Source organism: Anarrhichthys ocellatus, unplaced genomic scaffold (genome assembly GCF_004355925.1).
Source record: "Anarrhichthys ocellatus isolate YVR2014 unplaced genomic scaffold, GSC_Weel_1.0 scaffold10, whole genome shotgun sequence".
NCBI classification, from domain to species: Eukaryota; Metazoa; Chordata; class Actinopteri; order Perciformes; family Anarhichadidae; genus Anarrhichthys; species Anarrhichthys ocellatus.
In genome coordinates, this window is record NW_022280040.1 from 5,479,108 (window position 1) to 5,499,634 (window position 20,527).

General features: G+C 42.6%; 2 protein-coding genes across 2 annotated transcripts in view; one reads left to right on the plus strand and one right to left on the minus strand.

Annotated features, from left to right (window-relative positions):
* Window positions 1–11,568, minus strand: part of dipk2ab (divergent protein kinase domain 2Ab) — a 32,324-nt gene extending 20,756 nt beyond the window's left edge. The window contains exons 1-2 of the mRNA XM_031850180.1: window positions 11,126–11,568; window positions 4,548–5,457 (exon numbers count right to left, since the gene is read on the minus strand). Of these exons, the coding sequence (XP_031706040.1) occupies window positions 4,548–5,201 (654 nt within the window). The 5' untranslated portion in view covers window positions 5,202–5,457; window positions 11,126–11,568. The remainder of the gene's footprint in view (window positions 1–4,547; window positions 5,458–11,125) is intronic.
* A 1,349-nt stretch (window positions 11,569–12,917) lies between these two features.
* The window catches only part of LOC116384904 (sodium/hydrogen exchanger 9-like), a 53,202-nt gene continuing 45,592 nt past the window's right edge, over window positions 12,918–20,527 (plus strand). Inside the window, exons 1-4 of the mRNA XM_031849951.1 lie at window positions 12,918–13,113; window positions 13,621–13,811; window positions 18,329–18,406; window positions 18,617–18,693. Coding sequence (XP_031705811.1) covers window positions 12,966–13,113; window positions 13,621–13,811; window positions 18,329–18,406; window positions 18,617–18,693 — 494 coding nt within the window. The 5' untranslated portion in view covers window positions 12,918–12,965. The remainder of the gene's footprint in view (window positions 13,114–13,620; window positions 13,812–18,328; window positions 18,407–18,616; window positions 18,694–20,527) is intronic.

A 20,527-nucleotide genomic window follows, 5' to 3' on the forward strand; every position in this document is an offset into this window, starting at 1 on the left:
TGTGTGTGTGTGTGTGTGTGTGTGTGTGTGTGTGTGTGTGTGTGTGTTTTGAGAGCTGGAGAAAGAGAGAAAGGATTATGGTAACACAAGCAGTCTGGCTCATTCAAATGGGGGAAACACCACAAGGCTCTGGTTTGTACAACACACACACACACACACTCTCTCTCTCTCTCCTCGTCCTTCTCTTCTCCCCTTTCCACCAGGGCCTCCATCCAGCGAGGGCAGCCAAGAGAGGGGAGTCGGGCCCAGATAACTTCCCGTCTTATCCCAACAGGATTCAGTCTGTACACAAAGGCCTATACGAATAATGAAAGGGGGTTTGGGAGCACTTGAAGCAGGGTTAAGCGGCGTACACAACCTCCTCTCTTATGCGCTAAGAGCGTCACAATCCCCCCCAGACCCAAAAACAAAAGGTTCTAATCACAGACTAGCAACTTAAATACTATTTACCGGTGGACCTCAGCCACTGAGCCGGCCTTAGAGACAGAAGCCTCTCACTTAAGCCGGGATAGCATGCAGTGTCTGTGATTAAATGAAAAGAAATAAATCAAACCAAAAACAAAACAGGCTTTGATCCTCTTTGTAAAGAGTCATGACCCAGAAAGCCAGACCATACAATTGCAGAACTTTTAGACGATAAAGGCTGAAATTCTGTGCATCATTTGTCAGAACCAGGTGGGCAATAAGGAGATTTTTTTAATACATTATTCTAGATATTTTGTGATCCATCTAGTTACATTGCAAACGTCTCATTTCACAACTGAATTTTCTAATAGTTGACCAAATCTTTGTTTTGTTACACAATCCAATACAACACTACCAAAAACTACATGCATGGTCTCCAACATGGCCTCAAATGACAGAATAAAACTAAAAGAAATCTCCATAAAAGGGCTTTTTTATTACAATGCAATAACAATCACTCATCATTTTCTACAAATTATACAGTTAGACGATTATTTGACTGGCTGGTGTAGGCAAGTTGAGCATCTGCATATGACCTGATTCAATTTATTTTCTTATATAAAAAACAAAAGGTTCAGTAGGTCACAGTCGAGCTTACTTGCCTCACTTTGTGCCAAGAAAGGCCCTGAATTTATACTATTTACTTTGGCTTCGTTTCTCAAAGTGGATGAGCATCTTAACAGATTATGCAGAGCCTCATTAAATCAATAGCATACCAAAGAGGCCCCCCATTTTAGAGAATTCAAACAAGCTGCTAGTGTGTTGATCAAAGCGCTGTGAATGTTTACTTCACATTTGCATTAAAATGCAGCTGTCAAAGATGTTAGGAGGAAACAGAGATAAGGTCATCCATCTAATCTCTCCCTTCTGCCTCTCCTCCGAAATAGTATCCGTGTCAACACGGCTGTGTTCTGGAAAAAAAAACAAAAAAAAAACGACGGTGTTGCGTGGGAGGTTCGTGCCTTCTGACGAGTACGTCTTTGTGTCAGGTGCGTAGAACGAGGTGGGGGATTTGTGGAAGGTGGGGAGAGAGGGGTAACACAAAAAAAGAGGAAGGAGGCTGCCTAGTAGAGCACAGATTGGAGTCTGGAGGAGATGACCGAGTTAACCCCACAGGCCTGTCACATCCCATTCTCAGCTTCACTGAGCAACACAGGGCTGAGGACCAAAAAGAGTGGGAGCCCAGTCACATGCTCCTGGCTAACTCACCAAGCTTAATGATTTGGAAGAGAGGACTAGGCTGAATCAAACTAATTTAAGAGCGGGCTCCGGATGTACTCTATCAAACAACCATCACCTGATGAATCAGTGAGTCGTATAGCCGAAGGAGAGAAGCCAAGGATGGCGAATGAGGTTCTAGTCGGGGAAACGGAGAAGAATTAATTACTCAATTTTCATGCAAACCAAGTTACTGTCCAATGAGAGATAAAGAATTAAACAGTGCGGTGTATTTCCTCTGGTTGGCAAAGAGACAAACCCTTGACACAAATAAGATGTATTACAGCAACAGAACCTTTCCGGGCAAACTTATCTGTGAAACCTTAAAGACAACAGCATGGGCTAAGAGGGAATAAGAGAGGGAGAAAAAAAGATGAAGATGCACACAAGTTGCCCCTAATTGCACAAGGTTTTTCCTTGTTTGGTTGACATCATTTTGTCTTCCAAAAATATTTCTCCCCCCAAAGCCATATTGTATTCCACGTGACACAGGAGTGGGGGTGGTGTGTGTGTGTGTGTGTGTGTATATATGAGTGCACGCTTGTGTACCGCCGATCACACAGAAAACGCATTGTTGGACGGCTCCTAAACAACACCGCAGATTGTTTCCTGCTGACAAAGAAAGGTCTGGTTTCTTCGTGGTGAAACGGGGCCGATTTACTGCCTGTGGCTTCGAGACTGGAAACAGAAGAGAGTGCAGCTCACCGAGCAGGCAGCAGAAATGTTATTGACATTATTCAATTGTATGAAGCCGGAGGAGAGAAAGAGAGTTGGAAAAATAAATCCAAAACCACAACACGGGTAACCGATGACGGAAGGAAATCATTTACACTAAATATAGCAAACTTATTCTACACAGAGTGGCACCGACCTCTCCGGCTTACTGAAGATGTGTTCGGCTACAACCAAGCAAAATGAGACATCGGAATAGGTTTCATTAAATGACCTCATAAAACTCAGCCCACATTCCTCTACCTTTTGTTGGAACCAGTCCCCGCACAGTAGCGCTCACCTCTGGCGAATAAGAAGACCGAGGTGTTGTAGCAGAGCACGTCTTATTCAATCTCTATAGACGCCATTAATTCTTTATGGTCTACTGCTGCCCAGCCTTGTCTATAGGTCTCTGAGCAAAATTTTCTCTTCACCTTTTTGAGTTCAGCGATGCTGACAAGCAGTCAAGGCACCCTGTGATTCTCTGAGAAGTCTGTGTATTTTCATTTTCTGTGTATATTACCCATCCACATAATCCGCGCCCACAGTCCGTTACACCCGTTAGTGCGTACGCGGCACCGACAGCTCTCGCTCTTATGCCCGCAGGTCACAAGTTCAGCTTGAGATCAACAATTCATGAGTCCCTGTAAACATGCAGAGGCAACGCGGTGCAGGGAGTGAGGAGAGCCGTGGACGATGTGTTGCTGTGCGATGTCTGCAGTTGTGTGTGAGATGAGGATAGGGGGGGGGTGGGTTGATTCATAGAGCCTCTGAACTGGGGCATAATACTATTAAAATCACAGATGGAATTATGTGGCCGCAGTAGAAGAGGCCGCAATAGAAGAGGCCGCAATAGAAGAGGCAAAATGAGAAAGAAAAGAGTAGACAGGATGAGGGCAAGTGACCCCCAAAGGCTAATCAGATTTTATAGATCAACCGGAATAAAAGGCAGATTGCGCCCTTTGTCCTCTGAAATGCCTGAGGGCGTCCGGCTCTAATGTAGGGAGGGAGGAGGGTTGGAGGCCGGCATAAGTTATTGAACGTCTACACGGGCCATGACCATTGTTGTTCGGACACGGCCAATGCCAGATTGAAATTGATTGGCCGATTGTAAATCAGTAAGCGAAAAAAGGATGCAGACGTATGACAAACAGTATGGCTGCTCTGACATGCAGGATGAAAGAATAGAGATGTGTGGTATTTTTACTCCTAACCCTGTGTCAAAGCAACACAATTACGTTTGTATCAGGCAGCATGCATCCTTTACTCTGTGAAATTAAAGATTTCTAAATGTTGTGGCGCATTATAGTATTATTTGTCCAACTAAGTCAAACATGAAACGCTCCAATCTGTCACAGTCTCATCAGAACTAAACACTCCGAGGCAACAAAGTCTTGGGTTTACGTCCATTCGTTCAAGTTGAAGATTTCCAACTAAATCTAGCTTAAAAGCTTTTATTTTGGAAGATTAGCAAAGGATCAAGAACATTGGTATTAATACCAGTCAGCAGCCCCGTATAAGATTCCTCCACGTGCACAAAAGTAGAGAGTCCAGTGGACACAGACGTATATTCAAATTAAAAACAACACGGACCATTTAAAGATGCACGTTTGAATAATTCAAAACTGCCCTACATAGTGTTAAATATGCAGTATTGCCGCCAGCAAAAAAACTCATCTTTCGGGAGGCCACAGCTCTTAAACCCTTCTCTATTCTAAGCAGAGGAATATTCCTGCACCAGATAGCGGACGCATAGTCTCGATGTAGCCTCGAGTTTAGGGAGGGGTGTAATGGCTCGTCTCAGATCTATGGAAGAGGAAGGAAGAGGAGGACTCCCAGCCTGTAATTTACTGGGGGCTCTGTGGGCCAACACCCTGGCTTGCTTACTGAAGAGCTCTTATCCTCTTTGTAGCAAAGGTAATCCTTATCAACAACTCCGAGAACACCTGGGGCCACATATCAGCTGACGGAAACCTCTTTGAAGAAAATACTGCATCTTGATAAAGACTGTAATAGTCAAACATCAGTCAACAACACATAAAAAAAAAAAAAATAGCCTGAAAAGCGTCACACACACACACACACACACACACGTTGCTTTAAACGGCTCCTGTCCTGAAAACACACAACATCGAAAAAAAGTTTCAACAGACCTGTAGTACGAGTGGTTCCGGGTTGAATGCCAAAGTCATGAGCAGCTGCATTCTCTCCGTGTCTTTGAGGTTCTTCAGCAGGAAGCTGCCCGAGTCTTTGGTCTCAGCATACCTGCGGACCACGCGGTCCAGCAGCCTCTGAGAGGGGCAGTGCACCAGGTCCGACCAGCCCTCCACCACCTCCGGAGTGAGCAGACGGACGTCGCCGTTGATCCGGGCAAATTCGGTCTTGTACATTGCCTGGATGAGGTCACAGCGGGGCCTGCCAGTGGCCCGCTTGCAGATCTTCTGGTCTATCTCCGCCAGCTCCTGGTTGGAGCCGAGCCTTTTGAGCACCACGCGGCGGGTGCCCTCTCTGGGCTCCCCGTACTGAGCGAAGTAAACGTTCTTGACGTTGAAGACGTCTAGGAATCGCAGGCGACCCCAGGTCTCGAAGGAAACCTGGCCGTTCATGAACTTGCGGCACCAGCTGGTGCCAAAGCAGGCGGGACACTTGTTGAGGTTGATGAAGCGTCTGTCGGTGAGCTCATTCTTCTGGAAGGAGGCGAACAGGTTGTGGGTGTTCATCAACAAGATGACAAACAGCCCCACGACCAACAAGAGCTTCAGACAGCGGTACAGGCGGCCAAGTTTGAGAGGCAGGAAGCGCAGCATGATGGGGACGGGGCAGGGCGGGGGGGACGGGGTTGTTGAGGGGATAGGGAGGAGGAGGAGGAGGAGGAGGAGAGGTATTGAGACGGTCGTCAGGGAGCAAACCTCAATGCCTCTCCGTCATGGTGTACCGGGGATGCTTCTAAAGCGGCAGGCAGGGGCGAGGTTGGCACAGCTGCCCCGTGCCAGTCTCTGGTAGGGGCCAGTGAGTCATGTTCTCCCTTCCTGGTGTTTTGTGTGCAACCTCGAGCCAGCAGGCCTGAAATCAAGCAAAGAGAGGGAGAGGGGGGGGGGGGGGACTCATTACATCAGGGGAAATGAAAAAAGCTACATTTCACAAAACGGGAAAAACACGGAAACCAAATGAAAAAGGTTTATCTCATTTGTTTCTGCAACTTGAACACCAAAGTCCTAGGATGTGATACCCCCAATAAAACTCACAAAAAACACTTGAAATACACAAATTCTAACTGCGAGGGTCATTTAAGAGACTTCAGTTTTTGAGCAGAAATAAGATGGCCATTAGCCAATGCAATAAACCTGCCTGTGCCTGTCTGAGCACTTTCTCTTTGAGAAATGATATCTTGTATACTCCCCCAAAATAGAAAAAGATAAATAACAGTATGAGAAAGGGAAAAACAGTGTCAATGATCAAATTAAGAGGAAATGTACAACATCCTCCCCTTGTATAAATAAAATGTGCTGCATTGCGAGGATGATTCCTCAGAGGACCTTCCTCTGCCGCTACAGAAGTATCCATCACTTTTCCCCCCCCGATGCACAGCAAAATAACAATCCGCCTGCATACCTCAATAGATACTCCGAGCTCAGAAACCGTAATGTTCCTTCTCCTCGCTTCAAATGGAGAAGTCTCACTTTGCATTGTGGAGATTCACGCTGTGCGTAGTTTAACCTTTGATCAGAGTTGCCCTGCCTCGTTTCAATCAGGCTTTGAAGTGGTTTCTTTGAAAACGGCTGGTGTCACTAAAATAACGTACGTGGTTGAAGGAGAGAATCTGTGAACACATCTATTAGGCACATCAATGTCAGCAGAATGGTGGGAACTAACGCATGGAAGAAAAAGACAACAATCTGGCTTCACAGTACAAGAAGAATCTAAGAAGCCTCTCAAGCCCCCCCCCCTCTGTAGCCCACAGTGAAGCCATGTTAGACCCCTCAATCAATCAGCTTTTTAGCAATGAGCCTTGTAAGTCTTCTAAGTCGCTTTAAGAAAGACAATGACTCGGGCCATGCAAATTAGCAATCCTCAATTAGAGCTCATTAGGACGTGCCTATTAGGACAGCCGACTTCAGAGGGCACGGCACGCTAGTGTGATTAGCGTGCGTGTCGATGGGTTCCTCACGTTTCGCTTTCAGATCGAAGTGGCTGAGATCGGGGGAGACACGGGGGGCTCGAGGCGGCCAAGAGAGCAGCGGTTGCGAGTGATGCGCGGCTGCGGAGTGTCAGATAAGAAGCCGAACGCAATAGTTCCTATACCTCACACCCCTGTCTGAAAATACACCGAGCAGATCAGGCCAACATCACTCATGTAAAAATAGACCGTATCCAAATAAAAAGGGGAACTACAGACAGCTGCACTAAATCACATTTTTAAGAAAAGAAAAATATGATTCATGCATTTCTTTCCTCACCACAAATCTAAAAGTCAAGCATTGTGACTCAACAATGAACTTATGCTTTACTTCTCTGTACCAAAAGTAAGGCAGAGATAACGAGTTACTTTACATCTATGAAATAGAAGCTCTTAAAATCTATTTTTAAACTAAAAATGTGCTTTAAATCTTAATGTAACGTGTCAATTTCCCCAAGACATGGGTCAGCATTTATTTATTTAACTATTATAATGGTCATTTTACAGTTTGGATGTTAAACACTTTCTTGAATATACTGGTTACTTATTTAGTCTGGAACAGCTTTTCATTGGGCAAACTAAATAAAGAAACTCAAAATCCACATCAAGCCGACTTCAACAAAATGCCTCCAGTGTGATAAATTAACAAAAACCTCTCGGTCGCATCCATTCAGAAAGAGCTAAGAAGAAGGCCAACAAAATAATTTATTCGTGTGAAAAATTAATACAATTTCTGCCAGATATTCATATTAAATTGGGAAAGGAAGATGGATTGGGAGATGGGAAATAAAGAAACAAAGTCTGTATGAAGAAACCTCCCCAAAAAACAACAACTTCAATAGAAGCCAAAAGGATGTGTGCCTTGTGCCTCGTACTACAGGGAGCGAGAGGAAGCTCATCGCTTGAGGGGAAAACTGAATATCCCGTTGCTATAAGATCTCGATTCAAGTGCCATTTAGCATCTAACAGAGGCAGTCGCAGCACAGACGGGGCTGCGAGATCTCGAGTGCAGATATGAGATTTAACTAGGATCAGCAGACGGCTCAAAGAGGACAAAACATAACCTCAGCCAGGCGCAGAAGACGATCAGCCCCTTCTTCCTTTAGCGAGAGTAGCAGAGAGCCAGGGCGAGCTGGAACAAGCCCCACGAACATGACCTGGACACGGGCGGAGGAATGCGACACGAGCTGGCCGGTTAACGTGGGGAGGAGGCGTGGCTTCTTCCTCCTCCTCCTCGTCCTCTCCAAAGAAACCAGTTAAGGCCTCAATTACCTCCGGAGCGTTACCTGGATTATGTCAATTATCGTACTAATTGCTGAGGTGTAAGGATAAGCCACATGCTGCATTTTGCTAGTGAATGAGAGACAGCCAAGGTGTTTAAAATGCTTAAAATATTGACAATGAATTGCACGAATGTGCCACCGATGGCTTACCCCTGATCCTGTACTTTTGTTTGGCATGAGGCAGGCAAGTAGAAGAATTGAAATGCTACCAGATTAGAGTTTTTTATATTACTCTGTGTGCTGCTGCTACACAGAGTAATAGTGTGAATAAGACCAAACATTCAGCTGTATTGGAAGGATGCATGATGATTTAGGACGGGGGATTTTCCCTGGCGATTACCCGACCAGATGGCCTTTATTTTTGTCATTTTTACACCTGCAAAACCATCACTATTTAACTCCCTCGCTGTCTGCTGCTGCATGCCACCGCAAGGCTGACAGTCATCCAACAGGACAAGCAGACTGTATAGAGCTCAAGGTTGCCGATACAGGTATTTGACGTGGGTAAAGTTCACTTAAAGCTCTAAATTGAAGCCAGATGCTTTGTATTCCAACACAGATGTTACCCACCGGAATAGAAGGGCAGTGAAACTTAAAGCAGTGTTTTCTTTTGGACAAACCTCATTGTGACCACAGAAAACGGGTGTTTTAAATTACCCCACCCTCCTCCATTCCTCCCCCACGGTGCCTCTGCTCCTTCTGCACTCCGTCAGAAGGAGGGATGCACAATACCAAGAGGGAAACCTCGTTTAGAGTAAGCACCAAAATTACCTCTCATCACACACACACACACACACACACACACACACACACACACACACACACACACAGCCACCGCCAAAACTGGGGTAAGAAAGTTTTTCAGCGTACTCTAGTCTACAAAGTACTGCGGCGAGCACTTCGAAAGAGAGGCAAAGAAAAGAGTGCAAATCAAAGGAAGCCTGACTCCTCATGCATGGGAGATGAGTCTCGCATTCAAAAATGTTCCAAGTTTGGCAGATGTTAAGAGCTGCAAAATGGCTCATTACTGAGACAGAGAAGGCACAAGATGAAGCAATCGGCCCCATGTTGGCTTAAAACAGAATGACAAAGGTCGAGACAGAGGACGATAAAATCGTAATATCCTAATATTTTAACTTTTATTTAAACTTAGATTTTGACAGAGTAACCCAGATAAGAAAGAAGCTTGGGCTTGGAAGAGGAAAATTTCCTTCATGAATAATCTTTTCCACAGCTCATTGTGTAGACCTGGTTTCAGATACTGGCGTACAAGGGCCAGGCTACTCTCGGGCTAACCCATTTCCTTCACTGCACCTGAGGCTAAAATTCATTAGGATATAATGAAGTCAAGCCACACATGAACATGCTTGATTAATTCCACTGGATGTGCAAAAAAAAAAGAAAAAAAAAAAAGACGAAGTGTTTAAAAAAAGGACACAGTGTGGATGGGTTTGGGGAGAGAAAGAGAGAGAGAGAAATACAGAGGAAAGATACCACTAATGCATAGCTAATTGACAGCAAGGTGAACTTTGAGCCATTGCTCTTGTGATGGAGATGAATGCAAAGAGAGCACACGAATACAGAGTAGCAGGTCTCCATCTCTCAATGGATGCACACAAACATTAACACGTCTAGCCACGAGAACGTCAGTATTGCCACCAAGCCCCCCCCCCCTTCCATTGCAATGTGGGGCTCTAGCTGGAGAGAGGAACTACTGTTGCCAAGGTTATCGACTGGTGGAGTCAATAATGATTGTTTTTTTTGGTTTCTTTTGATCATTCAGCCACCACCATCGGATTTCCTCAGCACAGCAAACACGTAGGCGGTGACGGGTAGATACAAACGACAGCAACATTCGGGGCCGCCTAATGGAAAATTGAGTCCTCGGAATAGAAGCATCAATTAGCAGAAACCCCACATGAGCATTAGTCCATTCATCTCTGGCCAGAACCAAACGGCAGAGGCTTTAATGTGAATATCAATGGCATCTGCTTTTGCGACCAAACTTGACGCAGCCGTTCGGAAGGACACCGCTCGAACCGGGCAGGCTTGCTCTGGATTCTTCCACTGATGAACACGTTTGTTTTGTTTGATTTAAAACAGCTGCACATTTTAACAAGCCAGCATCGTTCTGCGGCAGTTTGAAAAGTTGTCATACATTGAAATATCATGTTAATTCCATTGCTAAACAAAAGTGTCATCTAATGGAAGCTACACCTGGACTGATTAAAACAAGCTGTCAAAACAAGCTTTAGTTTAAACAAATGAGAAATACGTTTGGCGGGGGGGGGGCTAAAATTGATTACCTGACAGACATTCATTATTCCATTTAAAATCACTCCATCTGTTGTAGAAGTCGCTTTATCAGAGTTTGATTTGGTGAGTTTAAAAAGGTCAAAAACTATAATGTACCTGAGAAACATTCAAATCAACCACCAGCAGGAAGTCTGAAGTGAAATTTCAACGGACTTATTATAGACGTCGTCTGAACCAAACGGTACGACTGTTGTGATAATATATTTTTCTTGGAAGCAATCAAGGGCAGAAGTCTGCAATGAGCGTGCAATCGCAGACTTGTCATGGCCAAGTCCATTTAGCCATGATTGCAATTTAAGGTATTCTAAAAACGGGGGTGGCCAATGGGAGGGAGACTAGTGGAATAATTAATTGGAGTATCCAAAAATGACCCAAGTAAATAGGAAGCAATGCAAAAACATGTTTTGTTGGAGAAATACTTTGAATGAAAAAGTGTTAATGGTGCCTCAAGCAAATAAATATCTTCTTATTTCATATCTTCTTGTTGCTATAATACATGTTCTGCACACAAATGATCAAAGGAATATATGTTTATAAGTATAAGGGACACTCCATTGTAGTTTGGTACATTGTGTTGTTTTGCAGTCATTAAGTTGCGTTTAGGAACCAGTGACTAATGTTCTGCCAAAGAGATTAATTGTAACGTAACGCTGAGATGCCAAAGACGGTTTCTGTTGAAACAAAATAACATCCCCAGCATGTGGGCATCTGATAAGAGAGTTTGATCATCATTTCATCAGCTCTTCAGCAACAGTGACGCTTCAAGTGTCAAGCATGCTCTCATATACTGAAAAACAAAAAAAGAAATGTAAAGAGTTCATGCTTTTTTTTTTTTTTTTTTAGTCAATTATTCAAGTCGAGGTTTCACAACATCACCCCGTGCACAGTTCACATTATAAACAGTCTTAGTTCAACACGGTTTTGCAGTGAGAAGAAGAAACGGTGAGGAACAAACCTGTGTGACTTTCCTCCTCTCCGGGTCGGTAGTAGTGTAACGCTTAGCGCTCCGTCGAGATCATTCTTTAAAGTTGCGGCTGATACTTCAAATCACCGCCGACAGCATGCGGAGCGGAAACCGCTTCTTCTTCAAAAAAAAAAAAAAAAAAAAAAAGCTCGACGAAGATCGCTATCAGGCAAACTCACACGGGCTTCCCATTTCTAGCTCCTGGGTATCGAGCCAGCTAGCCCTGCTAGCTGCAGAAATAAACAGTTTGGGATCTCGAGTCTTAACTCTTCGTAAACCGGATCTTTCCGACTGGACGACGCGGTTCCTCTTCACAAAAGACCCCCAGCGCCTGTGTTGTGCGTGCACGTCAGTAACTGTCCGCTTATCGCGAGTCCCTTTGTGTTACGCGGAATTGCCTCCTCTCTTCCTCTCTCGTGCAGCAGCTCACTCCTCTCCAACAACCACAATGGGTTCTGTTTCGAGTCTTTTCAACACCAGCCTCTTTACCCTTTACGACACCCGCTGTAGGGTTTACGGCAGCGGTTGCTAAGCGAGTATTCTAATATTGTCTTGTCTGGAATACCGCCCCCAGAGCAAAGTTTGCCCAATTTTCTATTTCTCTCTCTCTCTCCGTGTCTCTGTCAGTCTGAAAGCGACTGTAGAAGATAGTGACATAATCTAAAAATAAACTCAGCTCAACATGCAACACAAATCCACGTGTTTAGAATAACAATGCTGAACAAGAAGTGGTAGATTTATTTAAAGAAACTTTCAACATGAAAGTCTGCTGTTTATTTAAAGAGATTCTGTACACAATATTACAGACATACTGCAGTCATAGTGTAATAAAGCATTGGAAGCACGTGGCCTTAACTTAACCGGAATCAGAGGTGTCAGTGTCAGAATTCCACTGAATACCTGATTATGAGGAGATCACCCTGCAAAAATAATTTGATCAAGGCGAAGATGATAACTCTTCATTAATATTTAATTGGATTGTGAGCCCAGCTTCATATATGAAAACCAGCCCTTGGTTTACACATTTGAAAGCTGGACTTGTAATAGGACCAGAGGGCCTAATTCAACCATGTTAATTTCAATGTTTAAGTTGACAGTCTGCAGTCAACACTGGTGACACATTCAGCAGGCTATTTCTAAGCATTTCCAAAGGTTTTTACATGTTTATTATTTTTGGATAACAATCGAAGTAAATCATCATTACCTTACTACCTAAAGACTATTGTTTTAATGAAGTGCCAATTCATCCTTGATTCACTTGGAGCTAAGAGACAGAAAGTGGAGATTCCGTCCGGCCTCTTGCAGTGGGCTCCCACGAGCTCCGCGTGAATTAGTTTGAACATACTGCCACCTGCTGGGAAATCAGAGGCGGACATCCAAAGTGTGATGCATCGAGGTGCTTTGGGAAATACCGGAATATATAACGATATAACGTCATGAGCCGTGTCAGTAGGAAAATCTATTTTGTTTTTACATTGCAAACAGGCTTTAATTTGGCTTTCTAAGACAATAGTAATTAGATCTTGTCCAGATGTTATGTTTCAGTGCTCTCGCATTTTACTTGCACGCACGTCTCATACACATCTGTTGCATTGGTACTTTAGCAAAACAGCTTTGTATCTTTTGATTTGTAAAATATACATGCTCACAAAAATACCTTTACTACTTAATCAATTTAGTAGTTTCCCTTAAATTGGACAAAAGCTGAGATTACCAATCACCACTGAACGCAGCGCGAGCTCTCGAGCGCTGCTGATACGGATGTTGCTGCTGCTGAATTGAATCTCAAGTAAGACAGTTGTTTCCGAGAAGTTTGCCCTCGGCTTTGAAGATGTCGGCCACGGTCACGCCAAGACAAGACAGTGCATTGTTGATACTCGCAGCTGTTGGCTTGGCACTTCTTACCATTCTCAGTGTGTGGAAGTTAAAACAGTTTAAATATAGACTTATAACTGAAACTGGAGGTGCAATGTTTTATGGTAAGTAGCCAATTTAGAGGATAGAGCACGGAAGCCGTTATCTATCAACACTTCCGGAACTCACAGTTTACATTATATATCAGAATGATGATCTTTGGGTTCAATTTGTCAAATCTGGGCCTTGGTAAGAACGCATTGGTTACATTATCTAATTTGGCTCCTGTCACCATTTTTATCATTTATCTTTGTGAGGGAAATTTCTAATTAACACAACAACCACAATGAATGAGAGGCAAGTTATAGCTTACATTGTTCGCAGCCAAATTAAGGATAAGGATATTGATAAAGGCATTATGGCATGATATTGGAATCAAACTTTTAATTTAGGCATTACACCAAAACAATAATTGCCTATACCTGATTTGTATTTCATTATAACGTTATGTTTTGGATGTTTTTGCATTACAGTTGCTGCATTATGATTGATTTACTTCTGGAATAGTTTTTAGCATGTTACATAGTTTTCATAACTGCAGCTTCGCCTGTCTTATTGGTGCTCTTCTGCAGGTATGCTTGTGGGGTTGATGGTGAGATGCTTGTCATTTGACTGGGGAGACAACAAGGAAACGGTTTGCACTTGTGTTGGTCTTAACAGCACACCTCTCCTCTTGAAAATCAACGTCACATCACACTTTAACCGTTTTAAACATGTTGGGAGAGTCAACCATCGATGCCCGCCGGTCTCAACCCCTCATATGGTAACTATGGCAATTTAATTTGACCTGCGCTTCAAATAAATGTTACAAAAAGTGAATGATTTATGTGGATAGGTGGTGCAGGTTGTGACACAACATAGCCTCTAATGGAAAGTGAAACAACCTGTTAATAAAACATTTACTTTCAAAAGGTGCACAATCAATATTACAGAGGGAACATGTGAAAACAAACTGCACAGCACAGGATGCTTTCTTTTCCTCTGATGTGCTTTTATATATACGTATATATAAAAAATATATATTTTCTTACTTTTCTTTCCTTTGATCACACCTATATTTTGTCCCTTGTGTATGCTGGGTATTTATATCAACAGAGGATCCTCTAAAGGTGCTTAGTTATTGGTTTTCTTCTAAATTACTTGCATGTTCTGTTTGTTATCAGGGAAGCAAGAGAGAAATGGGGCAAGACAACAATTTGACCTATATTATAGTGCCGGGAGGAAGAAGAGTCTTTTTTTATGGTGTTTGTGTGGTCGGGTCTTCACTGATGTGAACCCTGAGGAACAGGAAGTTACTGACGCTCTCCACCGTAGTCCCATTGATGGTCCTCGCTGTCGCTTCTTGTAGTCCACAACCAGCTCCTTAGTTTAGACATTGAGATGGAGGTAGTTGTCGAGGCACCACAATATGAGCGCTCTGACCTCCTCTCTGTAGGCTGTTTCGTCGCCGATGGTGGTCGTGTCGTTAGCAAACTTAATGATGTTGTCGGAGCTGTGGTGCGTGAACAGGGAGTACATGAAAGGGCTGAGCATGCGTCCCTGAGGGGCTCCAGTGCTGAGAGTCAGGGTGGAGGATGTGGTGGTGCCGATGTGCACTGCCTGGGTGTTTGCCCATTATGAAGCTCAGGATCCAGTGGTGTTGAACCCCACGTTTCTGAACTTGATGCCAATTTTTGGAGGGCACAATGGTGTTAAATGCTGAACTATTGTCAATGAACAGCATTCTCACATATGTGTGTCCAGGTGGGAGAGGGCAGTGTGGGAGACGAGGGTGACAGATCTATTTGACCTGCAAATTGAAGTGGGTCAGGGATGAAGGAGGTGATGAAGGTTTTTTGACTAACCGCTCGAGGCACTTCATGATGATGGAGGTGGGTGGTACTGGGCGGTAGTTGTTCAGGCAGAGGGCTTTCTTGGACACGTGGGGACTACAGACTGGAGCTGTGAGAGGTTGAAAATGTCTGTGAGGACATCTGCCAGTTGATCTGCACACACCTTGAGAGCTTGACCAAGGATGCCATCAGGTCCAGGTGCTTTCCACGGGTTAATCCTTTTGAAATATTAACACACATTTCCCCTGGATATAGCTAGTGGGCTGAGGTCCTGGGCCTTTTGTACTTCCTCAGCCAGAACTCTTGTAAAGTAGATAAAGCAACACAAAGTGTCTGATCAATAAACAAAAAAAGGCTTTCTACTAAGACTTTCTTTAAAGTATGTTCCTGCCAACAACTGCAAACATAAACCGTGAATACAATTGCAATTTATCTTTTCTTGAAATTTGGGTTCCTGTGAAGACACTCTGTGTTGTTTACTTGCAGAATTCCCATGATGAGATTCAAGTGATATTGGTGCTGGATTGCTCTGCATTGCAGGAAATCATATGAGATAGTTAGGTAATCTAAACAGGCAATGCAGCTTTTCCCTCTTGGATAGCGATGAACATCTCAACCTGTGACACGGACAGAACACAGTAATGGATGTGAATATCTACCATCTGTTCGAAAGTGGAGGGAACTATGATACCATGAATATATATTCCAAATCACAATCTGCCGAGCACAAAGTACATCAATGATGTTTTATGAATGTAGTAGAGATGCGCTGCCGCTCATGATTTGACGCTGGGAGTTTAATAAGCAGTTGTACTTTGCTGACTCAAATAGAGGTTTGGTCAGCACAGTGTTTGAATTGTAAATTATTTTTCACAATTACGAGATCTATTTTGTTTCTTTTGGAAGCATAACATTGAACATCTTTGCTATTTTATGTTGTACTTCCATATAACATAAATACGACATTGTATAATATAGTCTATTGTACACAGTATATTGGTTTGTTAATGATGTGAAAACTGCAATCATACCCTTAGTTTTCTAATATTCTTGTCTATTTCTAAAATAATAAACATCCAATTAAAAAACGTGTCCTCAGCAGAATATTTTAGATACTTATTATCACTTTTAATCAGGAGGGAGCTTTATGATTTTTTTTTTAATGCTGAAAGTCTCATTTGAATTCCGCATGCAAGGATTGTTAAACAGTTTATTTGTGATATTTTTTTGTCACTGAGATGCAACAGGAATAATGTTACAACTGGACCTTAAGCCATCGTGCTGCAAACTTCTCTTGGAAAGTATTTGTGGAAAAGGGATTAGTTAGAGACCCTAATGTAGCCGCTAAGTAGAAGAGCCAAAGCTTTGACAGGCGCCTCTGGTTGTAATTAGTATTATTACTGTTTTCTGGCTTGCTTTCATATTGTGGCGGTCCTATCAGGGAGATTTCTCATATCAAAGAAGCCAACCAATGAGCCGGGGGTTCAGCCACATGATGGCGAACAAGCATGAGAGGATGTGGAATGAGTGTATTTGAAAATGTATTTCTTAATCTCAGAGCGATATTTCAACCAGAGACAAAGGGAGTAAGTGACCCACGAACCCTGCAAATCATCCAGGCCACATGTAACTCTTCACTAATGGCTTGGACTATTTGGCCCCTTTGAATGCTGGGGTCTCATTAGCAAACCAGCAGAGGCTACCACAAAGGCCATTACTTTGGTCAGACCATTCTGTGTAGCCTTCACGCTATTAAGCCTGATACATAAGGGGGCATAGCAGAGAGAGATAAGAATTTCATTGCATTACTGAGTCCATTATGTGCCGCTGGGGAGTAAAGCATTAAAGTTTGTGGTCTGATTAAATTTAGTGCTGCTCAGCTGAAGAGGCAATTAGTGTATACAACACACCTCCATCCCCGATTCTGTGGCGCAGGTGGCCCTTAGAATAAAGCCACTAGCATATGCATAATTGATTACAGTGTCTGTATTAGTCTCTGTTATGCCATTTTGTATTTGGCATGCACAGTCTGCAAAAATACATATATATGTGCTCTGTGGGTAATTGCAGTCACGAGAAAGTAATTTATTTTAAGCCGGGTGATGGTAGCAGAAAGATGGGAGCAATTTGTAGAGCTGGCAACCATTTCAAGTGTGAATTACTGTGAAAGCATAGTCACTCCAAACTATAGGGGGCTTTGCAGCATCAGAAATTATGATTTTAAAAATGCAATCTTCCACATATCCACACATATGTGTAAATGGTCACCAAAATGCAATGCTTCCAGGAAATGGGGAATTTACAGAGACGGGCCTATTTTCATTTGTCCAAATATTCATGTTATTCCGGCTGCTTCAATATTTTCTCTGCAAGCATCATCACCACATATCTGAAATATAATTGAACTGGAATTTCATTTTGAGCAATGTAAAGAGACCTTGCGGGATGTAGGAATCAGGAGAGAGTAACATTATTTTGATCTGATTTGAATATCGCTGCCGTTTGATCCTCAGAAGGTACCCACAATAGACATAAAATGGATTCAAGGATGAAGGACATGAAAGGCTATCTTTCTGTGCAGCTTGTATTGCGTCATATTGGCTGGGATGAGAAACAGACAAAGAACGTGCACGGTATGTTAAGAAAAGCCTTAAGCTCTGGCTACTGCTTGTGTTGAAGGCAACATAGGTTGTTGCGATCAGCGGCTTAGATTTTGTTTGATTTTAATCCATCCATTGTCTCAACATGTGCGTCTTTACTAATGATTCTTGATTATTCCCGTTCTAAAGAACACTGGGAGCCTCCGTGGTGAACACTTACACAATGTGTTAGACTTCTCACTTTGTGTTATGCTTTGCTTTAATCAGCTGAGGCAGTCTGAGTGAGGGCACCGGTGCAGAATGCTAATGCAGTACACAGTAATTAAATTATAGGGCAGTTGTAATAATGCACCATCAACGTAGTGGCCCTATACTGAAGATTCAAAGTTTGCTGTTGAGAGGAATTAGTAGTATTTCCTAACATAGCAGTTAAACCAGGTTCATGTTTGTGTTTCTTTAAGCTACAATGTGATGATTTTTGTATGTAGACAGGTTGGAGCCTACTTTATGGTACCTATAATGCTTCCAACTGCAACGTTCATGGGTGGGAACAATAACAAAATATAAGCCTGGAGTGTCATGCTTTTTTCTATTACCAATATGCAAAAGTTTTATATATTTTATTTTAGAAAGAAAGGACAGATAAGGTTGTCCCGGTACCAGGAGACCATTGTGACATTGGGATTCAAAGAGAAAAAAAGAACTGCTGCCTGTCTGCAAAACAGAGCTGCTGAAGTGAACAATGTGTGTGTATAATATCTGTCAGTCAGTCATATCCAGTAAACGGAGTCCTCTCGCTCCCCACGGAGCCCTGTCAGTCACCAACACAACAGCTCTGTCTTTTACAGGAGACCTTTGATCCCGAGGTCCTTTTCAATCTGTTCCTGCCACCTATCATCTTCCATGGAGCTTACACCCTCAATCAGGTGAGACTGCTGTCCTGACATGCCTCACAGGGGAAAACGACATCGTCAACGCACTGCTCTTTTTGTATGTATGCTTCGTCAGTTAAAAAAAAGCACCGCCTGTCGGCGTGTGCTGCTGTTGCTTACATGGGATTTAAGTAAATGTGTTGCATACTGTTGAGCTGCTTGTTTGACGTTACTGATTGGTGTTCATTCAAATTTCTGTTCTAGAAACGATTCATTGGGAATCTCGGATCTGTTTTGACCTTTGCATTTTTGGGAACCATAATCAGCTGTGTGACTATAGGGTAAGCATTTTTTTTTTTTTTCCATTCACGCAAAATGAACACATCAAAAATACATTAACACACACAGAGTTAAGGTGCACAGAAGTAAGAGAATGGCCGAGATAATGGATATCACAAAATATCCTGCGGAGAGTAGCTTTTTACAGAGCTCCACAGTGCTTCATCTAAAATAAATAAATGGCCCTTTCAGGGGCTCTATTAGAATAAATTTAATATAATAATTATAGCTATGTTTGCATTGGTGTATAATCACTAACAATCATGTTTTAGTTAGCTTAAAACGAGCCATTTATATCTACATAGGGAGTGGGTCCTCCGCCATGTTGCACCGCCATGTTTCGGACAAACCAAACATGATTTTTCGCTAACCAGAGACCAACGCATTGTAAGTCAACCGGTAATGTGTCGCCATGACAAGAACAACTTTGTGCCGGTGTTTTAAGAGTTAAAAGAGAACAGAACTAGCCTCAGGGGATATTGAGAAGACAAGCAGTATACTGTATATTGGAAATTATTCAGTTGCTCAAGGGGGTCATATCGAATTCAAAATGATTAGTTTATATGCTGGAAGAGAGGCCATTGAGTGAATGATTCAGAGATGCTGAGGTTATTCCCTCATATAGATCCGGCATCTATTGTGTAGATGTTTTACAACGGTGTTAGTCCTGCCCCTGCCGCTGACAAATCAGTCGACACAACCTTGGTGGAGTGAGCGGATACATAGGTCTGGACCCAGGCAATGATGCCATTCTTCTTATAAAATACAACATATGAGAATTCGTGAACAATAGAGTAGTAAAGTCCTGGATTAATGGGACACAGGAATTCAGTGTCTGACATTAAGTAAAAGTAATATAAGATGGTAGAAACTAAAAGTCTAGAAAATGTAATCATATACTCATGAAGCTGTATTTCATGCATGGAAGGTGCTATAGCTGTTAGTAGTAGTAGAAAATGCGTTGTATTTACTGTATTATCATATACAGTATATATGTGATCATGGTGATTATAATTGTGCTAATTTCCAATTCATATGTTGCTAATTTTCAGTCAAATGTTCCCTCTGTATTGTGTCATTTGTAAATTCATATGTTATGTCCCAGTCCCTTACTGCATAATATTTGTATGTACTTAACACAAATTGTCATAGTATAATGTTTCTACAGTTGACATACAATAGTTAAAACAACGTCACTTATTATTTTTATGAAGAAGTAAACTGTACAAAGATTTCATGAAGATCTTTCGGCAGCTGTGTCATCACATCTGCAATTAAGTCAAATTCTCTGCAGCTGTGAGTAGCTTCTCTATTTGCTTGGTGCATTGCATTGAGGTACAATGGGCCTTTGTCGTAGCAGGAAAAGCACATGTGTAACCTTATAACATTAATTACTGCAGTGAGGTATAATAGTGAGCCAGCATGCACAATAGCAAGGTCCTGGAACTGAATGGCAAACATGAAGTAGAGCCATTATTAACGGTGCCTTTTCTATTATAATCAGTCTGCTATGAACAGTTCTGTAGTGTGCACCAACAGCACACTTGAGATGATCAAATAATCGAAACCTGCTAAGCATTAGTGTGTAGAATGGAACTGGGTTGCTATTCTGGCCTCACAACGCTAGATGGCACTCTCAGACTTTGGAGGAAATCGAGATCTTTGCACACCGGTTGTTTCTCTTGTATTAATTTGCTGCACACAAAGACTATGTGAAAACTTCATAACTCCAGTTGTTGTTTTCCTCTTATACTGTAACTTCAGGATCCACTTTGATCAGAAAAACAGACTTCAATTTTATGAAGCCCTTTCAAAGGATTCAAATTGTATATATTT